Source organism: Heteronotia binoei, chromosome 4 (assembly GCF_032191835.1).
Source record: "Heteronotia binoei isolate CCM8104 ecotype False Entrance Well chromosome 4, APGP_CSIRO_Hbin_v1, whole genome shotgun sequence".
Lineage (NCBI taxonomy): Eukaryota > Metazoa > Chordata > Lepidosauria > Squamata > Gekkonidae > Heteronotia > Heteronotia binoei.
This window is the reverse complement of record NC_083226.1, coordinates 25,602,091-25,625,979: the sequence shown is the minus strand read 5'-3', so window position 1 is coordinate 25,625,979 and position 23,889 is coordinate 25,602,091. Positions and strand designations below refer to the sequence as shown.

The 23,889-nt window shown below is 43.5% G+C and overlaps 1 protein-coding gene across 1 annotated transcript; it reads left to right on the top strand.

The window, feature by feature from the left end:
* Positions 1 to 852: 852 nt before the first annotated feature.
* Positions 853 to 23,768, top strand: GSR (glutathione-disulfide reductase). The gene is made up of 13 exons (XM_060236985.1): positions 853 to 1,050; positions 4,750 to 4,776; positions 6,518 to 6,606; positions 8,325 to 8,394; positions 9,080 to 9,227; positions 13,856 to 13,910; positions 15,698 to 15,797; positions 17,715 to 17,801; positions 19,573 to 19,734; positions 20,084 to 20,195; positions 21,403 to 21,534; positions 22,617 to 22,750; positions 23,378 to 23,768. Exons 1-13 carry the CDS (start codon positions 892 to 894, stop codon positions 23,525 to 23,527), a joined length of 1,425 nt encoding a protein of 474 aa, XP_060092968.1. The 5' UTR covers positions 853 to 891; the 3' UTR covers positions 23,528 to 23,768.
* The last annotated feature ends 121 nt before the right edge of the window (positions 23,769 to 23,889 follow it).

Below are 23,889 nucleotides of genomic sequence, written 5' to 3'. Positions count from 1 at the left end.
GGGTGGAGCCAAGATCAAGGCTGTGACAAGCATAATTGAACTCCAAAGGGAGTTCTGGCCATCACATTTAAAGGGACAGCACGCCTTTTCAATTTCTTCCTTCCATAGGAAATAATGAAGGATAGGGGCACCTTCTTTTGGGGCTCATAGAATTGGACCCCCTGGTCCAATCGTTTTGAAACTTGGGGGGTATTTTGGGGAGAGGAACTAGATGCTATACTGAAAATTTGGTGCCTCTACCCCAAAGAATAGCCCCCTCCAGAGCCCCAGATACCCACGGATCAATTCTCCATGATTTTCTATGGGAATAAATCTCCATAGGGAATAACAGAGTTCCCAGCAGACATTTCCCTCCCCTCCCCCCGCTGTCTGACGACCCTGAAGCGGGGGGAAGGTCTCCAAACCGGGGGATCCCCTGCCCCCACCTGGGGATTGGCAACCCTAGGTCTACTGCAAGCAGTGCTCTTCTCTGTGGCTCTTATATTAAGTAAGTTTGGTCACCGCTGACATAAAACGTCCCCCTCCTCCCTCCCTCCCTCCAATGGCCTCAGTGTGGAAGAGAAAGGAAGCGCTTAGCGGCCCACCAAGAAAGGAAAGGAAGCAAACTCCCTTCAGGGACAGCCTTTGCCTCACTGCCTCGGCCCTGCAGCAGGCCTTAGGCCTGGAGCAGATAGCTCTCGCTGCGCCTCACGAGAGGCTCTTGGGCCGTTCAGGCCTGGCAGAACCGGCCTGGGCAGGGCCGAAGGGAGCCTCCCGCGCCCTCACAGAAGGCTGCTCCGGGCCTCCTCTCGCCGGTGGCGAAACGGGGGCGGGATGCTGTGGCCGCGCCCATGCCTTCCTCTCAGCGCCGCCGCCGCCAGAGCTGCTTTCCTGCTCGCCCGCCATCCCGCCATGGCCCAGCTGCGCGCGCCTTCCTCGTCGTCGTCCGCCACCGCCTTCGACTACCTGGTGCTGGGGGGCGGCTCGGGCGGGCTGGCCAGTGCCCGGCGCGCTGCGGAGCTGGGGGCTCGGGCTGCCGTGGTGGAAAAAGGGCGGCTCGGGGGCACCTGCGTGAGTCGAAAGCGCCTGGGAAGGGAAGGGAAGGCGGGAGAGCGGCGCTTGGGTTGGGACTTTGAGGTTGCAGGCTGGCCGCCGAGTCACTGGGCACAGTCCTATGCAGAGTTAGTTACTCCGCAGATTTCTGTGGCGCGTGAATTTTACTTAATATTGCACTCCGGTGGGCAGCCCTGTTGGTCTGAAGCAGCAGAGCAAAGTTGGTAGTCCAGTCGCACCTTTGAGACCGACGAAGGTTAATTCTGGGTAAAAGCTTTCGCACCCGGAAGAAGTGTGCATGCACATGAAAGTTTATACCCAGAATTAAACTGCGTCGCCACTGGTCTGAACCTTTGTAGTATTGCACTGTGAATTGCTGGGAGCTGAAGCTGACATTCTGAGGGAACTGGTAGGATGTCGTTTTTCTGAAGCTGGTTTCACTCAGTCCTTACATGAGCGCAGAAAGGTGGCAGGGCTTTTATTATAAGAGCTTAAGCAATATAAGTTCCCTTTTTACATGCAGATATTTGGAACATTTCTATGCTGCCGTTTGACTCAACTCAGGCGTCCTGAAGTGGCAAAAGTAAACATGACAGGGTTTGGGTTACGGAAGTGCACTGTTGCTTTTCCTGGCCCACTTGAAACTGTTCCTTTTCTTGCTCATACTTGGAAACTAACTGAACAAAATAGGAGTCAAGTAGTTCCTTTAAGACCAACTTAGTTTTATTCAGAATCTAAGCTTTCGTGTGCTCTCTAAGCACACTTCATCAGACGAGGAATCAGCTACAGTGAGCAAAACCACACATAGCTGGTAAAGGTGCAACCTTCAGACCAACATGGCTGACTACTTGGATCTATCTACGTACTTGGAAACTAACTAGCAGTCATTTCAGATGTGTAGCCATTTTAGTGTGTGTTGTTTCAGTGGTGTGTGTGTGTCTGCACCCAGAAGTCATGTCGACCAGAGCTGGCCCTGCCACTAGGTGAACTAGACATTTGCCTAGGGTGCTGGCCTTCTGGGGGTGCCAAATGTGGTCCTCCCCCACCCCGGTGACTTGGTGATGTTATCAGTGTGTGGGGGTTAGCCTTGTCTAGGGTGCCAGACAAGTCTAGGGCTGACCCTGTGTTGACCTCTGGTGACTGACCCCTACTGGGGGCCTGGAGGATATTCAGAGAGGTAGCTGAAAGCCTGCCTCTGCCCTCTTGACTGGGTATTTCAAGGACAGTTTCCCATCCAAGTACTAACCACAGTTGACCTTGCTTTGTGTTTCTGAGATCTGATGAGATTGGACTTGCCTGGGCTATCCAGGTCAGGGCATGATGTGTAGCCATGTTGGTTTGTTTTTTAACTTAATTTTTTTTAATTATAAAATAATATCAAAGTCTGTGTACATATGATATACTAAAGACAGGAATAAATAAAATACAATAATAATAATAATAATAATAATGGTAATAGAATTTAGCACACAGATAATGTATAAAGGTTCACATTTATGTAAGAACATTAGTATAAACAAAGTCTAGGTACTTTTTGGGTATTTAACTTTTTTTGTGTGGAATTTTTGTTGACATAATCAGTGTAGCCATGTTAATGTTCATCAACATAACAGGAATCGAGTTGGGCCTTAGAGAGATTAACAAAATGTATTCCAGCATAAAGTTTTATGAGCAGGGGCAGCTTTATGCATGTGGTGTGGTAAGGTAAGCTCTGGTTCAGGCCAAATTTATGCAAGAATAAATATTATTGGTCTTGTGAGGGTGCTGCTGGACACCTGTTTTGATTATCCCATACCCTTTTGGGATGATGATGATGTCATGGATAAACAGCTTAGGAAAAACTGATTTTTGCTATAAAGTTTCATTGTTGTTCTACTGGACAGCTGCTAACTCAGTCTTGTTAGATGCACACACCATTTTCCTTTGGATTATTTTTGCTTACACAACCAAAAAGCTTATATCTAAAACTACTGGCTAGGATTCAAATAATTACTTGGGCACGTGCAAGGGCTTTGCCTACTGACTTTTTTTTTCTTAGACAACCCTGAAGTTGTGTGGCAGAACGGCTTCTGAAACTCATCTCTTTCAGAAGCAATCAGCTGTGCAGTTTGAAGGACTGCTGACTGAGAAGCAGGTCCAAAGTTCTGTATGGGTGGAACTCTAGCAATTCTTTAACTCTGAATCTAAAATGTGGAAAAGATTCCCCACTCCTCCACATGCACCTGCTGGAATGACCTTGGGTCAGCCATAGCTCTGGCAGAGGTTGTCCTTGAAAGGGCAGCTGCTGTGAGAGCCCTCTCTAGCCCCACCCACCTCACAGGGTGTCTGTTGTGGGGGAGGAAGGTAAAGGAGATTGTGAGCCGCTCTGAGACTCTTCGGAGTGGAGGGCGGGATATAAATCCAATATCATCTTCTTCTTCACACTACTTGCTAAAACCAGTGGATTTTTATCAGTTAGCTTAGCAGTATTCTAGTATACACTGATTCTGGATGGTAGGGTGCCTACTAATTATAGGTGAGACAAACTTAATACAAACATCTTGGTAGTAAGGGCAGCAAAATAAAATGTGTTCTAAAGTTTCAATCTTTCCTTACCCTTGAATTATGGAATTCAAGCTGAATTATGGAGCCTTAAAGTACTATATACAATTTAAAGTGCCCAGATCCACCCATTAGTGTGGAACTGGTTCTGTCTTGAAGCAGGACAAGCCTTCTCAGAAGGCAGTCTTCTAGTGCCAGCAAGGTTGCCAGTTAAATAACATTGTTCAGTTTTTAATTGGCCATGACTGTATTCTCTGACTGGATTGTAAAGATTCTCTTAAAGGTGAAAGAAAGAACATAGCTGCTTAAAGATAACCTTGTTGCTTTAGAATGTCATTACAAGGGGCTATTTTATGTCAATTTCATCCAGATTTGAAGTCTATTTATTTATTTACATTTGGTTTTCTGCCCTTTGAACAGGTGCAGAAAGGCATACATAGAGTTCAGTTCACAATGAAAGCCCCTAAGCTGATACCTGGCTCAGCTTAGCAACAAGACTGAAAAAGAGCTGTGCTAGATCAGTTCAGAGATCCATTTGTCTAACATCCTGGTTCTGTTTAGTTGTTAGGGCTAATAGCCATTGATAGATTTTTCCTCCACAAATGTTCCCTTTTCAAGACACCTAAGCATAAAAGCAATGAATTCTATAAACTGTGCTTTGAGTAAAGATGAGATTTTTTTTTTTTGGTCTGTGAATACCAATGGAAAGGGAGAAAACATTTTCTCTCCCCGATTTCTCCGCACTATGCATTATTTTATAACTTGTATTATGCCCTCTCCCTTGTTATGATGCTGTGATCTAGTGCTAATAAACAGTTCTCAGCAGTATCATGTTTTAACATGGCTAAGAAAAAGCACCCATGATGAGGTTGTTGAGCAGGGGTTGGCTTGTTGGATCTTGTAGCCATTCAGAGAAGGAAAAGGATTAAGTCTCAATCTTATGATGTTCCAGTGTATATCTCTTTCACTGTCTTGTATGCAAAGGAATAGCTGCAATCATTCCTATGGAGTAACAAAAGCACTGCAGTGTTGTGGCCTCAGTCCAGTGCCCCCCCCAGCTGCTTTTTGAGGTTTAAATATGTCATGAGCCTCTATCACAGATTCCTTGTATGACGTATAGTTTGTCTCTTAATAATACTCGCTTTTGAAACTCTTCCATTTGTTGTTCTTTTCTAGGTGAATGTTGGATGTGTACCTAAAAAGGTAAAAAAAACCCCTTTAAAATGCTGTGTATTTTATGAGAGGGATTCTTGGCTGAAAAAAATGGAAATTCAGTGTGGGTATTTAATATAAGTAGGAAATTGTGAAATCTTGGTACTGTCACTTTAAGGCCAAATCCCACAGACTCTCTAGAAAGGGAAGGCTCAGGTCATGTGGCCATAATTGGAGAAAGTTAGATCTAGGAAATGCAAGCTGTGGCTTGCTCAGTTACTTGTTGTGTTCCAATAAACACAGTTCTTGTGACCCCCATACTGCCTCTACTAGTACTGATTCTTTCCCTGCCTAGTGACACAACAGAAATCTGCTCAGTCTATTCTAGGATTTGTGTGCATGCCCCTGATCCAGTAGGAGGAAACTGGGCTTTTTTTTGTAGCAGGAAGTCCTTTGCATATTAGGCCACATACCCTTGATGTAGCCAATCCTTCAGGGCTCTTAGTATAAGACCTACTGTAAGCTCCAGGAGGATTGGCTACATCAGTGGTGTGTGGCCTAATATGCAAAGGCAGGCCTCAGATTCAGCAGGAGCTCACAGGAGCACGGCTCCTGAACCTTTCTTTCCCTCTTCCTCCCCACCTACCTTGTCCATTGAATAGTAGGCGCAGCTGAATAACAATCCCTGGATTAGGAGAGTGACCAGCCAGCCAGCCACCATGGGCTTGCCACACCCCCAGCAGCCCTCATTAACCTCTGGAGAAGCCCACGCCATCCTTTCTCCACTTATGTGATTTTGGGCAGTGGGTGGCTTGCTGGCCTTTTGACTGGGGAGGGGGGGGGCAACGCAGTAGACCTCCAAGTGAGAGAGGCCTGCTTGGTCTGGCTGGATCTCTAGCCAGCTTGAGCAGGTCTCGCTCGCCCTGGGCACTCCTTTCTTGCATTGGCTTGCTTTTGGCTGGGGGTGGAGTGGGGTTGGCATATGCTAATGAGTTATGCTAATGAGCTCCATCACCTATTTTTCTACAAAACAACTCCTGTGCAAAGGAGTTCCTGCTACAAAAAAAGCCCTGATGAGGAATACATGTTTACAGACTAGTGATACTTTACTACTCTGCAAGGGGAAAATGTATCATAGTTAACAGGAAGGCCTCCCAACCTGGCTCCTGACTGCTTGCTTGGTGGTGGTGGAAAGTGCCATTGAGCCACCAAGAGACTAACAAAGGTGGTTTGCCATTGCTGCCCTCTGTGTAGTGACCCTGCAGTTCCCTGGTGGTCTCCCATCCAAGTAGGGCTTTTTTTTTGCAGCAAGAACTCCTTTGCATATTAGGCCACACACCCCTGATGTAGCCAATCCTCCTGGAGCTTACAGTAGGCCCTGTACTAAGAGCCCTGTAAGCTCTTGGAGGTTTGGCTGCATCAGTTGTGTGTGGCCTAATATGCAAAGGAGTTCCTGCTACAAAAAAAGCCCAACAAGTACTAATTAAGACTGACCCTGCTTAGCTTCTGAGATCAGATAAGAACATATTCACTCCACCAGCCAAAAAAAGGCTGCTCAAAAGGGGCTCAATAGTCCTTGCTTCTGAAGCCTGTCTGGAATTGCAAACAGAGTACCATGTCATGCGCAAGGCAGGTGAATTGCATTTGTCTAGGTGGGTCACAAGTAGATCAGCTTATCTCAGTCAATGCCCCAAAACAGCTTCCTGCAAATGTTTGTGCTGTGCTATATAATACAATATCTGTAACTTTTCTCCATTAATTTGTATACAATTCTGGATGTTTCTTCCAAAAGGTGATGTGGAATACAGCCGTCCACAAAGAATTCATCCATGAACATGCAGACTATGGCTTTGAAGTAGCTGATGTGAAATTTAATTGGCGGTAAGTCTGAAGTTACACCCTGGAATTCTGCCAATGTTGATAAATGGATACCATCAGTTAAAAACTGTCCTGGCAGCACATTTGGTGGAGTAATAGTAATAATAATAAATCCAGTGTTCATCTACTGGTATAATAACTTCTGTCCTTTTGCGATTGCATATATGATGCTTTGGTGCCCTGAGTCTCTTGTTTGTGTCTGAAGGGTCTCACTTTGGCAGTGCAAGCCAATCCAGCTTACATATTCAATTTTAACTTATTACAGGGACCCACCTCTGATTACTGGTCTGTCTGATTGGAATGGGCTGAAATTATTAAAATTAGGGGTTGAATACAGACTAAGTTGGCAGTTCTCCCCAATTCTCCATTCCTCCTTAGGAATGTTATTTCTCAAAGTTTCCTGTGGCCCAAGAGCAGCATTTTGTGGTGATTCTAAAGTACAGTGGGAAGGGGAAGCAGAAATGTTTCCATCCTGCTGATGGAAGATTGAATCTGGACCCAACGCCAGCACTTATGCATTTTAATTTGGAAGCCAGTTAAGTGGCAGTAATGGTGAAGATGACCCTCTTCACAGTTTGTTTGGCCACACAGGGAAGAGACCCACACAACTTGCAAGGGAAGGGAGTTTCCTTCCCAACCTTTTGCTCCATTTTCTATCCGTTCCCCCTCACAGTCTTCATATTGGCCCATTCTTTCTCACCCCGCACTGAACATTTTTCACTTTCATGGTGGAGTAAATTACCACCAAAATCTCATGAGAGAACCTCACAAGATCTTGGCAGCCATTTTAAGTTGCCTAGGCAACCCTAGAACATCAGTGATCTGTTCTGTTGTTGCCTAGGCAATCCAGAATGGCTGCTAAGATTGCTTGAGGTAGTCTTGCAGCATCTCACACCACCATTCTTGTTTTGTTGCTAAGTTTAAGACTTTTCTACAAACCTGGAAATTCCCTTTGTTTACAGAATAAAACTTCTCAACCCATACCTGTCCCCATTGCGCAGACCCACATGCTTGGGGGCAGGTTTGGAATTATGTAATAAAATAAGTTTCTCTTTGATGGCAGTGATGTTTCCTACTGCTAATATCTAGAACACAACATTTCTTAACAGTATTCAAGCTTCAGGAATGCACAGCCAGGATCAGTGTTTCCTCTAAGCTGAGTTAGTGTGAGCTAACTCACAGATTTTTAGCCTCCAGCTCACACATCTTTGTCTCAGTGCAGGAAAAATGGTCCCAGAGCACAATAATTTATGCAGTAGCTCACAACTTTAATGCCAGTAGTTCACAACCTTAATATCAGTAGCTCACAAAGTAGAATTCTTGCTTACAAGACTCTGCAGCTTAGAGGGAACATTGGGCAGGATACCCCAGCCTGTGTTCACTGCCTGGAATTAAATGCAAGCCAAGGGAGTGGGCATGGCTGCATTTTTGTCATCTGAATGTTAGAGACACCTGATACAATGTTGTGCAATCAACTGGGATGAAGTTCTGACATCACAGCAGCCCAACCAATAGTACTTTTAGCCAATATATAAAGAAGTGGGCACCTAATTTAAAAAAGCAAGATCTGTGTTCTGGTTTGACTGTGTTGTGCCTGATTTCATAAACTTCTGTGTGCCTAACCAGTGGGGATTGAGAAGGAGGCCCTAGTTTTTAAACTATGGCCTTGTTAGTGCAAGAGAGAGAGAATTTAGTGACACAAAACTCACATTTTGTTACAGAGTAATTAAAGAAAAGCGTGATGCTTATGTGAAGCGGCTGAATGGGATCTATCAAAATAATTTGAACAAGGTTTGTAAATGTTCCTGTTTCATACCTCAGCCAGTCCTGTACCTGCAAAACTCCTTTACTGTTGCAACTACAAAGGTTTCCCAATGGGGAAAAGGGTTCTCTCTTGGTTTATCTTATCACTTTGAGACAGTCTGTCTAGGCAAATTGAAGCAGGTTATATAGTTTCAAAAGCAAATCAGGTTATATAGTTTCAAAAGCAAGTTCCTCTCTCCCTGGTGTTACACCGAAAGGGTGCCTGTCTGTACTGCAAACTAGGATCAGTTTTATATTGGCCATAGTTTTTCTCAGAGAATCCTGGAAACTGTAGTTCAGTAAAGGTGCTAAGGATTTTGTTGGAAATAACTAGTCTCCCTGGTAGAATTAAAATTCCCTGGATTTCGTTCCATTCAATTGAAACCAATTTACATCCAGCAGAGATACACATTTAAACTGAGACTCTGTTTTAGAAACCCTTTTCAGGGGCTGCTCCAAACATATATAGGAGCTCTAAGTGCTCCAGTCAGCTTGCTTATCTTCATGTATCAGACAAACAAAATAGAGAATGGAAGGGGGTTTGGCACACAGCTGCTTAACACAGTGAAGGCAGATGGTTAGAACTCCCCAGTCCATGCTCACTGCCTGTCTATCTGGTATTTAATTCAGTTCACGTCACATTAACATTTTAATCTACAATTGATTTCACTAGGCTCATGTAGAAAGCATTCATGGCTCTGCAATGTTTACCTCTGATCCCACACCCACAGTTGAAGTTGATGGTAAAAAATACACCGCGCCCCACATCCTGATTGCAACTGGTGGCCAGCCGACGGTCCCCAGTGAGAGCGAGATCCCCGGTAAGACTTCTAATGTGTTTCTCCTGAATTTAGGGAAATGCTCGAGTTGAAATCTGAGCTGATAGTGAAGCTGGGCTGCTCCTGAAGTGTATTTTACAGGTCCGTGAGGATTCCACTGGGTTCTTATTGTCCATTTTGTTATTACTAAGATCTGTCAATTACACATTTATAGAGTAATAAAAGCAACAAACCAGAGCCCCAGCCCCAAGAAGTATACAATTTAAATTTTCATTGTTATACAAGATGCCAAAAGGATATATGAGGGGAAAGGAAGAGGCAAAGGCAATAAGGAGTGAATGTGGGTGCTGTTTGTATTGCCTTGTTTGATTTGTGTATTATACTGTTTGGATTAAGAACATACTAGATCAGACCAGTGCTCCATCTGGTCCAGCATCCTGTCTCGTGCAGGAGCCAACCAGTTCCTCTGGAGGGCCAACAACTCGGCATAGAGGACAAGGCTTCCTGGTTGTCTCCTGGCTCTGGGATTCAGAGGCTTAGTGCCTCTGACTGTGGAGGTTCTCCTCATTCACTGATAGCCACTGATAGACCTGTCATCCATGAATTTATCTAATCCTCTTTTTTGTTTAAACAATTTTATTGATAACATAAGGTAACAATATCTAATTATATCATTACTATCTCTAACCCATATGATATTTTCCAATCTCCCCTCCCTCCATTACTAGACTCCCGCCAAGGTTATATACTTAAGTTCAGTTATAAAGGTACCCTTAACCAATCAAAGTTCAATATCTTTCTTTTCTCATATGCATGTTAAAAAATTGTCCAATGTCTTTTTACATTCCACTCTTTCTCTATATATCCTCTAAATTTCTTCCACTCCTTTTTAAACACATCCAAATCATAGTCTCTTAAAGTTCTTGTTAATTTGTCCATCTCACTCCATGATAAAACTTTCACAATCCAATCCCATTTCCCTGGTATTTTTTCTTGCTTCCACAACTGCGCATACAATGTCCTAGCAGCTGAGAGCAAGTACCAAATTAGAGTTCTATCTTCTTTTGGAAATGTTTCCATTTGTAATCCCAGCAGAAAAGTCTCTGCAGCTTTCTTAAAGCCGTATCCCAAAATTTTAGAAATTTCTTGTTGTATCATCTGCCAAAACTTTTTCGCTTTTTTACAAGTCCACCACATATGAAAAAAAGAGCCTTCATGATTTTTACATTTCCAACATCTATCCGACATCTTTTTACTTATCTTTGCCAGTTTTTTCGGAGTCATATACCACCTGTACATCATCTTAAAACAGTTCTCTTTGATACTCTGGCATTTTGATATTTTCATCGAGTTCTTCCAAAGCTACTCCCATGTATCCATTTGTATTTCTTTGTTCACATTAATTGCCCATTTAATCATTTGAGATTTTACTACTTCTTCTTCTGTAGACCATTTCAATAATAATAATTTATATACTTTCGATAGTAATTTTTTGTTATCTCCAAGCAGAACCCTTTCCAATTCCGTTTGCTCACATCTAATTCCAACAGATTTAATATCATTTTCCATCAAGCTTTTTATTTGTTGCATTTGAAACCAGTCATACTTATTATTTAACTCTTCTGCAGATTTTAATTCAACTTTATCACCTTGAATCTTTAGCAGTTGATTATATGACATTGCTCTTTCTTCATCAGATTCAGCTGTCATTTTTATTACTTCTGCTGGCACTATCCAAAGCGGCTTTCTCTCATCACCATATTTCTTATGTTTTATCCAAGTGTTTAGTAAGCTATTTCTAATATAGTGGTGAGAAAAAAGACCATCTTATTTTTCCCATAATACATATAAGCATGCCAGCTGAATTTATTCCCATGAGCTTCTAGCCATAAAAGTTTTTTATTTAACAGCATTATCCAATCCTTTATCCATGTCAAGCAAAGTGCATCGTGATACAATCTTAAGTTTGGAAGCTGAAAACCTCCCCTCTCCTTAGCATCTGTTAAAATTTTCATCTTAATCCTTGGTTTCTTCCCGGCCCATACAAAATCGGAAATCTTCCTTTGCCATTTATTGAATTGTTTGCTTTCTTTCACAATTATCTAATCCTCTTTTAAAGCTGTTTATTCCTGGGGCCAACACTACATCCTCTGGCAGCAAATCCCACATTTTAATCACTCTCTGTGGAAAGAAGTATTTCCTTTTGGTTGTCCTGAATGTACTGCCCATCAGCTTCATTGCATGCCCTCAAGTTCTAGTATTTTGGGAGAGGGAGAAAAATGTCTTTGTCAACTCTTTCCACTCTATGCACAATTTTATAAGCCTCTATCATGTCTTACCTGAGTTGTCTCTCTTCTAAACTGAAAAGTCCTAGACTCTTCAGTCTTTCCTCATAAGGAAGGTGCTCCAACTCCCTGATCATCTTTGGTGCCCTCCTTTACTGTTTTCCAGCTCTGCAGTGTCCTTTTTGAGATACAGTGACCAGAATTATACGAAGTTCCATGCCATACCAAACCTTTAATGGCATAACAGATTCAGATAAAAATACACAGAATATAAAAATTTAAACATTGGAGATAAAATCAAAATAAAACAGAGTTTACAGATGCATTCAAACATGGTCAGAATTAAATTTAAGGATGTCAGCCAGAAATTTTGCCACAGCCTCACTAACCACCCCCTCAGTATCACTCAATAAATAATAACAGGGTGGCAGAATAGACAAATCTGGAGAAAAAGAAAGCTTGCCAAATAAATCTTTACGGAGTTTATGGTATAAAGAACAATCAAGCAATATATGCTGGATTGAGTCAGGGGTATTTGCTCCACAGGAGCAAAGTCTGTCGGCTAAAGGGACTCGCTGATATCTCCCTTGTAAAACTTTGGAGGGAAACGCGTTTAGTCTAGCCAACATAAATGCCCTGCGATGACTTGGAGTGGTTAGGTCTGATAGATAATTGGGCATTTTGCCACAAAAAGCATAAAGACCTAAGGAAGCTGGAGAGCAAATATAAGGGTCAGTTGGCCGTAATTTCATTTCCTCCGATTCCCATAGTCTCAGTTTAATACATCTGAAGATATATGACTCATCAGCGGTAGAAAAATCATCTACCTCTAACCCCAATTGATTGAGTTTAGACAGAAGCACTGCTGTCCAGGATGAAATATATGGGTCTCTTTGACCAGAATTATACAAAGTATTCAAATAAGGCCACACCATAGATCTATACAGGGGCATTACAATATTGGCCATTTTATTCTCAATCCCTTTCCTAGTAATTCCTAACATAGTTTGCCTTTTTCACTACTGCAACACACTGGGTTGACACTTTCACTGAGCTATCCATTACGACCCCAGGATCTTTTCCCCTGTTAGTCTCAGCAGGTCCAGACCCTATTAGCCTATACTTGAAGCTGGGACTTTTTGTCCCCATGTGCATCACTTTACACTAAAGAAGAGTGCAGTGACTCACGAAAGCTCATACCTTTCCACAAATGTTGTTAGTCTTTAAAGTGCTACTTACTCTTTTTTCTGCTGTTACCAACATTGAACTTCATTTGCCACGTTGTCGCCCACTCACCCGGTTTGTTGGAACTCTTCACAATCACCCTTGGTTTTCATTATCCTGAATGATTGTGTGTCATCTACAATCCTGGCCAGTACACTAGTCACTCCGAGTTCCAGATCATTTATTAATAAATAGTACCGGCCCTAATACCGATCCTTGTGGGACCCCACTGTTTACGTTTCTCCATTGTGAGAACTGTCCGTTGATTCCTACTCTTTGCTTCCTGTTGTTTAACCAGTCTTTAATAGAAGAAGAAGAAGAGATTGGATTTATATCCCGCCCTCCACTCCGAAGAGTCTCAGAGCGGCTCACAATCTCCTTTACCTTCCTCCCCCACAACAGACACCCTGTGAGGTGGGTGGGGCTGGAGAGGGCTCTCACAGCAGCTGCCCTTTCAAGGACAACCTCTGCCAGAGCTATGGTTGACCCAAGGCCATGCTAGCAGGTGCAAGTGGAGGAGTGGGGAATCAAACCTGGTTCTACCAGATAAGAGTCCGCACACTTAACCACTACACCAAACTGGCTCTCCATAATCCATAAGAAAACCTATTGTCTTATCCCATGCATGGCTGGCGGGTCTCAGCGTCTGCGACCCAGGAAGCTGTGACCCAGGGGAGGCAGCCGGGAGCAAGGCCATGCTGCCTCTTTCATCCACCTGGAACCTGGGTGGTTGAAGGTGGCAGCACAGCCTCACTCAGAGGCAGACATGGCAGCTCCACAGCCCCTTTCGAAAGAGGTGCTGCAGCCTCACTCTGACGCCCCATGGAGGGGGTGCAGGTGTGAGGGGGCAACCTGGGGCAGCAAAAAACCCAGCGCCAACCCTGATCTCATGACTGCTAAGTTTGCTAAGGAGTTTTTTGTGAAGTACCTTGTGGAAAGCCATTTGAAAGTCCAGGTATATTATGTCTACTGGGTCACTGTTGTCTACATGCTTGTTCACTTTCTCAAAGAACTCCAAAAAGTCCACATTAGGTCCACGTGTGTCATTCTAATCTGTCTGAATGTCCAGGCCCAGCACCTGTATTTTTTTAGCAACAATTTTGAATTATGTTTTGAAAACAAAACGGCAGCCTGTGCGTGAAAGCCTGCTTTGCTTTACAGGAGCCAGTTTGGGAATTACCAGCGATGGGTTCTTTGAACTGGAAGAACTGCCTAGGTAAGATTGCAATCAGTTCTGACACCTTATTGGGAATCCATTTTCTGGGGAGTCTTCTTGATGCGAGTGGGTTTGTTCTAGGAATAGAGAAGTTCTTTCTCTCACATATAAAACTTGAATAGCTGCATGAAACAGGTTGTTGACTTCTTGATGCTGCTTGTATTAGCCCAAAGTGCAGACTTACTGTTGATGGGATGAATTCAAAGTTTATGTATTTATATTTACACCCACCTTTTCCTTTGGTTCAAGTTTGAAACCTTCCTCCAAAGGAAAAGGAGCCACTTACTTATTTGGTGTAGTGGTTAAGTGTGCGGATTCTTATCTGGGAGAACTGGGTTTGATTCCCCATTCCTCCACTTGTACCTGCTGGAATGGCCTTGGGTCAGCCATAGCTCTCACAGAGTTGTCCTTGAAAAGGAAGCTTCTGTGAGAGCTCTCTCAGCCCCACCTACCTCACACGGTGCCTGTTGCATGGAAAGAAGATAAAGGAGACTGTAAGTCATTCTAAGACACTGATTCAGATAGAAGGACGGGGTTCTTCTTCCTCCTCCTCTTCTTCTTCTCTGCCTTTCTCAGTGGGGACCTAAAGTGGCTTATGTCCTTTTCCTCTTCTCCATTTTATCCTCACAACAACCCTGTGAGGTAGGTTAGGCTGACAGTATATAACTGGCCCAAGGTCACCCAGAGAGCTTCCATGGTAGGGTGGGGATTTTAACCTGGGTTTCCTAGATCCTACTCCAACACTTTAACCACTACACCATGCTGGCTCTCAAAATGGAGGAAGGCAACTTAAAGGACGGTTGATAAGATCTGATCAGCCAATACCAAAGCTAGGGGACAATTTCCTTTGTTCCTGTTACTGCTTGAGAAGCTGTGGGCTCTTGCAAATCTAATTGATTTTTAAAGGAACATGTCTTAATTCAGCTACCGAATGGGATTTGCAAGTGTTCAATGGTGGATTGTGCCTGCTACACAGCTGTAGGGTGGTAACCAGCTGTGCTATCCCAAAGAGAGGCAGTAAACAGTACAGGCTAGTCTCATAGAGTCCACCACTGATCTGCCATTCACTGCGCTATAATTTGGATTGGACTACTATTGGGAACTGGAACAGACTTCATGTGTCTTGGAAGTAATGTATGTGCATACTGATTCAGCATCCTCTTAACTATTTTTAGCCACAGCACATCAGAACACAGCTACTTCTTGTAGCTTACTTTACCTTGTAACTTCATTTCCACTATTTGCTTTCATGTGTGTTTGAGAAACATCTGGGATGCTTGCAGTCAGAATTATGGCCAAGGTAACTGGAAGGATGTGCATTCTTAGGAGTGCCTACAGGAAGGCAGGGTATCTTATCCTGATGCAAAACAGAAAAAACCTAAATGCAAAGAGTCTGATTTGTTTGTTTGGCTCATTTTAAATAACTTGAGTTAAAAATGTTAATGAAGTTTGCAAAATAAAATACTACCTGCAGTGTATAATTGATGTCAGCAGGCTTACTGAGCTCTTGGGTGGAAGGTTGCCTGAAAGTTTGTCTTCATCTCTCCTAAGAGGCCTGGGAACTTGTTTTTAATTTTTTGTTGAAAACTGTAACTTAGGGAAAGGGCCTGAAATACCCCTAAAGGGATGGGTATTCTCTCTCTCTTCCCCTACCCCCTATCCCATGGCTTGAGGAAAGGCGAGCCGAATAGCTCTAAATGTTTGAACTTTTAAATACAGGATTTAACTGTGAATATATTTCAAGCTCTTGAGATAAGTTTCCCATAATGCTTTTTTCCTTCTCCCAGGCGTAGTGTTGTTGTTGGTGCTGGGTACATAGCTGTGGAGATAGCTGGTATCCTTTCGACCCTAGGGTCAAAGACGTCCCTACTAATCCGTTATGGCGAGGTAAGGCACATGGGCTTGTGTGTTCAATATTATGACTGCCATCCAGGTACATTTCCAGGACTTGTTTCCAGTAATAAGGGCAAGAACCTGCTGCAAGGTTGTCACATTTCTGGGTACTGTCAAAGTGGCGGCTGAACCAAAAAAAAGGAAGAGAAGTAGGTCTGAATTTACACAAAGGGTGTGGGTATGATCCCAGAGCTACATTGTGTAGGGGGCTGCCAACTCCAGTTTGGGAAATTCCTGGAGATATGAAGGTAGAGTTTGGAGAAGGGAGGGCGCTCAGGAAAGAAGTGATGCCACAGAACCCCCTTCCAAGGCTGACATTTCCTTCAAGGGAACCGATCTCCATAGTTTGAAGACAAGCTGTAATTCTGTGAGAACTCCATGACCCACTTGGAGGTGGGTAACCCAACATGCAATCTTTAAAAAAACGAACTGGAGAACAGGATTTTGTTGTGTTAAACTGGGGACAATCATATGGCAAATATCTTTAAATAAACTAGGTATGATTTGCACAGCAGGCTAATTGCTCTGATTAGGCACTGATTATGTTCCTGGTCCTCTCTTCATCTGCATAAATATTGCTTAATGGATTTCTCTGCCCCCCACTTCTCTTTTTTTTCTTACTGTGGCATGTTCATGAATGTTTGAACAAGCATAGTGCAGGGGATAAGGGTGAAAGAGGAAAAGCTGGGTGAAAATCTCTACTCTGCCGTGCAGGTTGCTGGCAGCTCAGGCTGTTAGACTGGCCTATTGCTCATAGTGATATTGAGGATAAAACAAGGACTATGTATTTGTGACCATGTAGCTTCCCCTAAAAAATTAAATTATCATGTGGCATTGTATGTGGAATAACCAGGAGTATCTGACTTGACAGATTGATTGGCTGCCTGAAGCTGTAGCTCTTTTTTGGCACCACTAGGTGGCAAACTATGCTTATTTTTAGGCTGAGTGGCGTGACTCATCCAAGGTCACCCAGCTGGCTTCAAGTGAGGAATTGAACTCGGTTTTCCAGATTAGAGTCTGCCGCTCTTAACTGCTGCACCAAACTGGCTCCATAGCTTCCCCTAAGAACTGTCAAGAGCACTGTGCATTTTGGAAGAGGTCATCAAAGGTCTTATCCTCTAGAGCAGTGGCCCCCAACCTTTTTGAACCCAGGGCCCAGCTCCAGGGTCGGCAGGGTGGGGCAATGAATTAGGCCGCCCCTCCCCCACAGCACCTCCTCCTCCCCCCTCGCTTTGCCTCCTCCCCTCTCCGTATTCACAAGTTTAAGGCTGGGGAAGGGGCGGTCAAGTCCCTCCCCGACTTTTTAAAGGCCACCCCCCTGCTGATCAGCTGATTGGCAGGGGGGCTGGCCTTTAAAGAGCCGGGGAGGTGCTTCAGTGCCCCTTCCCTGGCCTTAAACTTGTGAAAACAGAGGGGAGAGGAGGCACCGCGGGGGTGAGGCTGTGCAGCGCCACTAGTCAGACTGCATGGCCTAATTGCTAACAAGCTGGTCCACAAACCGGGGGTTGGGGACCCCTGCTCTAGAGATCCAGGTTTGATTTTTGCATCTTCTATGATGAGCACATGCAACCTAGCAAAGAGAATGTGTGCTGATGACTGACTAGATTTCAGTGCATGTCCTTCATTGTTTAAAACTAGTATGCACGGTGATTTGAACTGCAACATCTTTGGACAACTGTCTTTGGACAGTTCATAGGGTGTCTTTCAGTACAGACCAAGTGGGAAAGATATTTTGTCCCAAAATGGGGTGGCAGTGTTACTTAGGATCTTGTAATTAAGTCACATCTAACGTAAGACATGACCCTGGGGACTTTGTGATTCAAAGCAGTCTCACTAGTTTGGGTGAATATGAGGATAATATTCAAGTGAATGTGCAGGGTATCTGTATTGACTGAATGCTTTTCCTTACAGGTGCTGAGGAATTTTGATTCAATGATCAGTTCAAATTGCACTCAAGAACTGGAGCATGGTGGTGTAGAAGTCTGGAAGCATTCAAAGGTTTGTACTGTTTTCCACTTTGAAATTCCATGAACCTGAAATCTTTCTGATGCAACATAACCATAGTTTCCAATGATGTAGAAGTTTGGAAGCATTCAAAGGTTTGTACTGTTTCCACGTCGAATTTCCATGAACCTGAAATCTTCCTGATGCAAAATGACCATAGTTTCCAATGCAACCCTGCACACGTACAATAATAAACCATTTTCAAGCATTGTTGTCGTTCTCCTGTTAATATATTAGTTAATTAATCCCATTTACTAAAGCTGATATTACTGAGGCTAGATAGCTGAATCATGCAACCACACTATTGTGATGATCTGTGTAGCTGTCCTTACAATCTAGGCTGTGCATTGTGTGTAAAGTGCCATCAAGTCAATTCTGACGACTCTATGAATTAACGACTTCCAAAACACATCTTGCCATTAACAGCCTTGCTCAGGTCTTGAAAATTGATGGCTGCGGCTTCATTGATAGAGTCAATCCATCTCATACTGGAATAAAGAGTCCTGTGGCACCTTTAAGACCAACAAAGTTTTATTCAAAGCATGAGCTTTCATGTGCATGCACACTTCTTATCTGCCACTGGACTCATAACTTTATTCGGATTTCTTTTAATTTTTCAAAAAAACCCCCTCAAAACAGGGATATATAGAAGGAAAAAGGGATTAGGGGAGATGAATTCATAAAAAAGTTTACCGCTATCATGAATAATACGACAGAGGAAGTCAACTATATTTTAAAAATGCATTTCTCTAATGTGTAAGATTCATAACTTTGTTCTGTTGCTTCAGACCAGCATGGCTAACCACTTGGATCCATCTCCTATTGGGTCTTCCTCTCTTCCTGATGCCATTAACTATTCCTAGCGTTACTGTCTTTTCCAGTGATTGTTGTCTTCTCATAATGTAACCAAAAGCACAACAGCTTCAGTTTAGTCGTGCTAGATAAGAATGAAAATTGTGCCCAGAGTAGCATTCTGGACCAAGGAAAGCTAAATTCCTAATATGCGTTAATATGGGGGCCTTGTTGCCCGAGAAATAGGTGTTCATAAAATGTTTGACAAGAATCATACTTACAAAATGCATACATGCAATACAGAATAAATAAAAACAAACAAGACCTGCCAAAGGAAGTTATAGCAAGATTTATTTATTTTTTTGCTGTCAAGTCAGAGCTGTCTTACGGCGACCCCTTAAGGTTTTCAAAGCAAGAGATGTTCAGAGGTGGGTTGCCATTGCCTGCCTCTGTGTAGCCACCCTGGTATTCCTTGGAGGACTCCCATCCAAATACTTGCCAGAGCCAACTCTCTGTAGCTTCCAAGATCAGGCTAGCTTGAGTTATCGAGGTCAAGGGCATGGTCAGATTTAGGCAGAAATAAAACTAAATTTGGAGGAGACGGGCAAAACCAGTTAGACATCAACTAGCGAAAATAATTACGGCTGTTTTAAAGCATGTTGCTTGTTAATCTGGGGGATACAAGATGCAGTACTTGGCATCCATGCACCACAGCCCTTCTGACGTCTGAGATTTCTCCACAAATTTAAGAACACTCCTATCAGAAGGCAGGAAATTTGCTGGGTTTTATTTTGAAAATTTAAACAGATTTCTGTGCTATTGTTGAACTGAAGCTGAGACACAGCAAAATGTGCTTGTTGTCAAATCGTGTAACTGTTTCGTTCCTACAACTGAGGACACAGAAAATAGGCTTTGAACCTTGAAAATGCCTTGATGTTTAATGTAATGCAGGATGTTTTTTGTTCCTCACCAGGTCAAATCGCTGAAAAAGCTCCCCTCTGGATTGCTGGCAGTAACCGTAACATCCTCTCCTCCCAGCCAGAAACCCACTACTAACACTATTGAGGATGTTGATTGTCTGTTGTGGGCCATCGGGAGACAGCCAAACACAGAGGAGCTGAACCTTGGTGAATTGGTGAGCAGGAGTGACTTCCTCTTAGGGCTTTTCTGTCCCACATGGAATGCTACTGCCCTATTCTATCTTGTTTTCTTTTATTTCAACTATTGAGATAATGCATTGAACACTTTAAAGATGTTATTTAACTGCAAATTTAATGTTCTTTCAAACAGTTGCCTGCCTGCCTGTGTGTTTAAACACTCAAGCTATGCAGGAGGAATATTCCAGTCCACAGTCCACATTGCACACACTTTCCTTGAAGAAAATAAACTTTACGCAGGCAAATGTCAAAGATTCTTTAGCGCTATTTGTTTTAGGCATTTCCTGGGATGCCAGATCTGATTTGAACTTTTGTTTCTTATATCAGGCCATTAAGGTAGACGCCGTAGGCCACATTATTGTGGATGAGTTCCAAAACACCAGCCGGCCGGGGATCTACGCTGTTGGAGATGTATGTGGGAAAGCACTTCTTACCCCAGGTAATATTCATAACTTCATAAAGGACTGTGTGTGCAACCCTGTCCCTTCTGCGCCAGAAGTGGAGAAAGGGCTATGAAAAAACATGGGTATAGTGCAGCAGCTGACTAGGGTTATTTTTTCTTCTTTACCCTTCTCTATTAAATACCACTTTTTAAAAAAACCCCAAAGCCTGATGCAACAGTACCATCATCTTAAGGAAGATGCTGGAACTTCCGTCAGACTGAGTCCCAAAACTCTTGCAGGAAATGCTAAGATTAAGAGTTCACACGGTAACAGTGCCTAAGTGTCCCTTCAGATAATTTTTCAAGAAGCAGAGAAACATGACAAAGATCATGGACAAGTCTGTAAACAGTAAACTGCATAGTTAAGGATGGGGGGAGGGGAGAAGATTTAACACTTGAATGCCCTCCGACTTTTGTTGTCCAAAACAAGACTTCCTGCAATATTGGCATTTTAAAGGATACCTTTTCTTTAAAAGAGTTAATGAATGGGTTTCAGTTTTGGAACTGAGTAGTTATGGGAGGACTAGATCCCATATTCCTCTTCTCTGTAGCCTGATGCATAATTTTTGATAGGTAGCCATGAATATTGTTTGGATTTGCTAATGCCCTTAATGGAGTTTCTGAATTTCTTAACGTTCCTGTTGCAAGGATGCTATCGATGTTCAGTTCTTAAGAATTTTTGTTCTAATTTTCAGTTGAAATCGATCCTTCTCAGATATTGTTACAAGAGTTCCATATACAGCTGTAGCTTTTCTCAGCTGTGCTGATGTGCCCCTTGACATGCCTCTTCACAGGAGTTGTGTAAACAAGCATCAAATGAGACATACACCTAGTATAAACATACTAAAAATCCCACATGGTAGTGGGGCCTGTGTACACAGCGAGCAATATATGAACTGATATAGCTCTTCCCTATAAGAACAAGAAAACTTAAGAGAAGCCATGTTGGATCAGGCCAGTGGCCCATCCAGTCCAACATTCGGTGTCACACAGTGGCCAAGGAAACCAGGTGCCATCAGGAGGTCCACCAGTGGGGCCAGGACACCAGAAGCCCATCACCAAGAATACAGAGCTGACAGCTATGACCTTTGACAGCTGTTGTAATGGTGGGGTATTATTTTGTACAGATTTCAGCAGCAGGTTATGTTGATTCGGATACTACCAATCTAAATTAAATATAGAGCTCAAATTTCCATTCTTACAGTTGCAATAGCGGCTGGCAGGAAACTGGCACACAGACTTTTCGAAGGTAAAGAAGATTCCAAACTTGATTATGCCAACATTCCTACTGTGGTCTTCAGCCACCCACCTATCGGAACAGTGGGACTAACAGAAGGTAGGAACCTGGGTCTCTTCATCTGTGGTTCAGTACATGCTCTTATTATAAGAACATAAGAGAAGCCATGTTGGATCAGGCCAATGGCCCATCCAGTCCAACACTCTGTGTCACAGTGACCAAAAAACCTAAGTGCCATCAAGAGGTTCACCTGTGGGGCTAGAAGCCCTTCCACTGTGCCCCCCCCCCCAAAAAAGCACAAGAATACAGAGCATCACTGCCCCAGATAGAGAGTTCCAACAATAAGCTATGGCTAATTATGACACAATCTTTAGGGACTGTGGTATTTTTGTTCCAGAGTAGTTTAAGGTATCCCTGCATTCTCCCTCCCACAGTTCAGAGGATCATATCAAACCAGTTTACAAAAAGCAGCCATTTAATAACACTATGGGGTGGTTCTTACCCCTCTGAGTAAAGTTTGAACCTTTCCTCCAACAGAAGAGCTGCTTAAATTGAAGGAAGGCTCCAGGCTTTTAGTTGAGTGCCAGAATCCACCTCATCGTGAACTAGAATTGCTAAACTCTCCATATTTAAGAGTTCAAGGAACGTGAGCTGCAAATTTCAAAACCAGGGTTCCCTGGGATATTTCAGCACAAGATCAGGACTTGGATCCTATCACCTGTTCTGTGTGTAACTCTCATCCAACAGCTACCAAGGCAGTCCTCCATAGCACAGCTCACTTTCTCTCACAAAGCACTTTGGAGCTCATTGAAAAACATTGGGGACTGCACAAAAGGAAGCACCTAATGCCAAAGGAAGTGAGCTTTACTGCTGAGGACTGCCTCAGCAGGGCCAGGAAAGGCACTGGATCCAAGCCCATGTGAAAGTTTAGAAAAGTCGGAAGGTGCAGGATGGTTGTTTACAAGGAAGCTTTTCAAAGCCTAACAGGCACACTTAGTATTCAGCCTCACGGGCCATGCCTGTTGCAGCGCTGTAGCAGAAAGCTAATTACAAGCCCCATTCTGAATATTGCCTTCAGGAGAAATAACACTTCTGCCCAAGCACTAACTATGTGGTTTTGCCTCAGTCACACATAACACCTGTGAAGATTTTATGTCTCAAGTTTTCATTCTGTCTTTCAGCGGAAGCTGTAGCCACCTATGGAAGAGAGAACATCAAGATTTATACGACTTCCTTCATCCCAATGTACCATGCCGTAACCACAAGGAAAACAAAGTGCGTAATGAAACTGGTCTGTGCCACTCCGCAGGAAAAGGTAAGCAGGAAAAAGGAGAAGCAGTTAGCAACTCACTTGTCCAGCAAATAAAACTGCTCCCCTGTATTTAAAATGTTTCGTTTAAGGTAGGAGAGGGAACTCTTCTTTCAACAGCTTTTAATCCACAAAGCTGGAGCAAAGGTTTTTTGCTTTCCAAAAGCAGACAGCTATGTAAAAATTCCTTTACAAAAAAACAAAACAAAACTCCATTTGGTTGGTGTCCAGCAGCCTCGTTGTTTGACATGTGTGACAATCAGGGAAAATGTGTCAGGCCCTTGAAGGGCTCGGCCCTCCCAGGTGTGCCTAAAGGGGATTTAAACTGGCATGGGGAGGGAGGTGGGGCAGCTAGCAGTAACACGGAGGCGTAAGGGAATCGACAAGCAACTGAAGGTGGCCGTGGTCTGCTTTTTTCGTCACAACACGTTCACCTAGGGATGGACACAGTCCTGAAAATGGACTGTGTCCCCTTTTGCAAGCCCCACCAGTACAGACCTTACAAACCTCCTGGGGGGTCCATGTCAGGATGATGGCGCAGACTGGGCTTACAGACCATGAACTGGGCCCCCGGTCTGTGGAAAAATTAGGTCTGTGGTCATCTCTAATGCTCCATTTCTCTTGTGTTTCAAGGTGGTAGGACTTCATATGCAAGGACTGGGATGCGACGAAATGCTCCAAGGCTTTGCGGTGGCGGTCAAAATGGGAGCAACCAAGGCTGACTTTGACGAGACGGTAGCCATTCACCCAACTTCATCAGAAGAACTGGTTACCCTTCGTTAAAAGACTGCACCCGCCTGAAGCTTAGCAGAAGCATTGGATGGGACGCCGAGGAGCAACTTTCTCAGAATCATGCTCACCCCGCCCTGAAGAGCAGACTTGAATAAATAATATCCTTTCTTACTGAACTTTGCTGCAAATCCTGTTATCTGCAAATGAACACTGAGGGAAAAAACAGTGCTGGAACTTGAGGGACTGTACAGCTTGAGAAGGCTATCCAAAAAATAAACGGGCTTTTAAAATCAACAGCAGTCAATTTGATGGGGTGGAAGTGGGCACAGCTATTTTCAGAAAATCGTACATCCTTTACGCATCAGATGTGGAAAGGGTTGGGGAGTGAAAATAAGGAATGACCAGACTAGAGG

What these genes read in the sequence shown, in the direction of transcription:
- GSR (XM_060236985.1), top strand. Translation starts at nt 892, where the DNA reads ATGGCCCAGCTGCGCGCGCCTTCCTCGTCGTCGTCCGCCACCGCCTTC. An exon ending in GATGTGAAATTTAATTGGCG is followed by an intron (nt 6,607 to 8,324) that starts GTAAGTCTGAAG and finishes ATTTTGTTACAG; the next exon opens with AGTAATTAAAGAAAAGCGTG. An exon ending in AACAGTGGGACTAACAGAAG is followed by an intron (nt 21,535 to 22,616) that starts GTAGGAACCTGG and finishes TCTGTCTTTCAG; the next exon opens with CGGAAGCTGTAGCCACCTAT.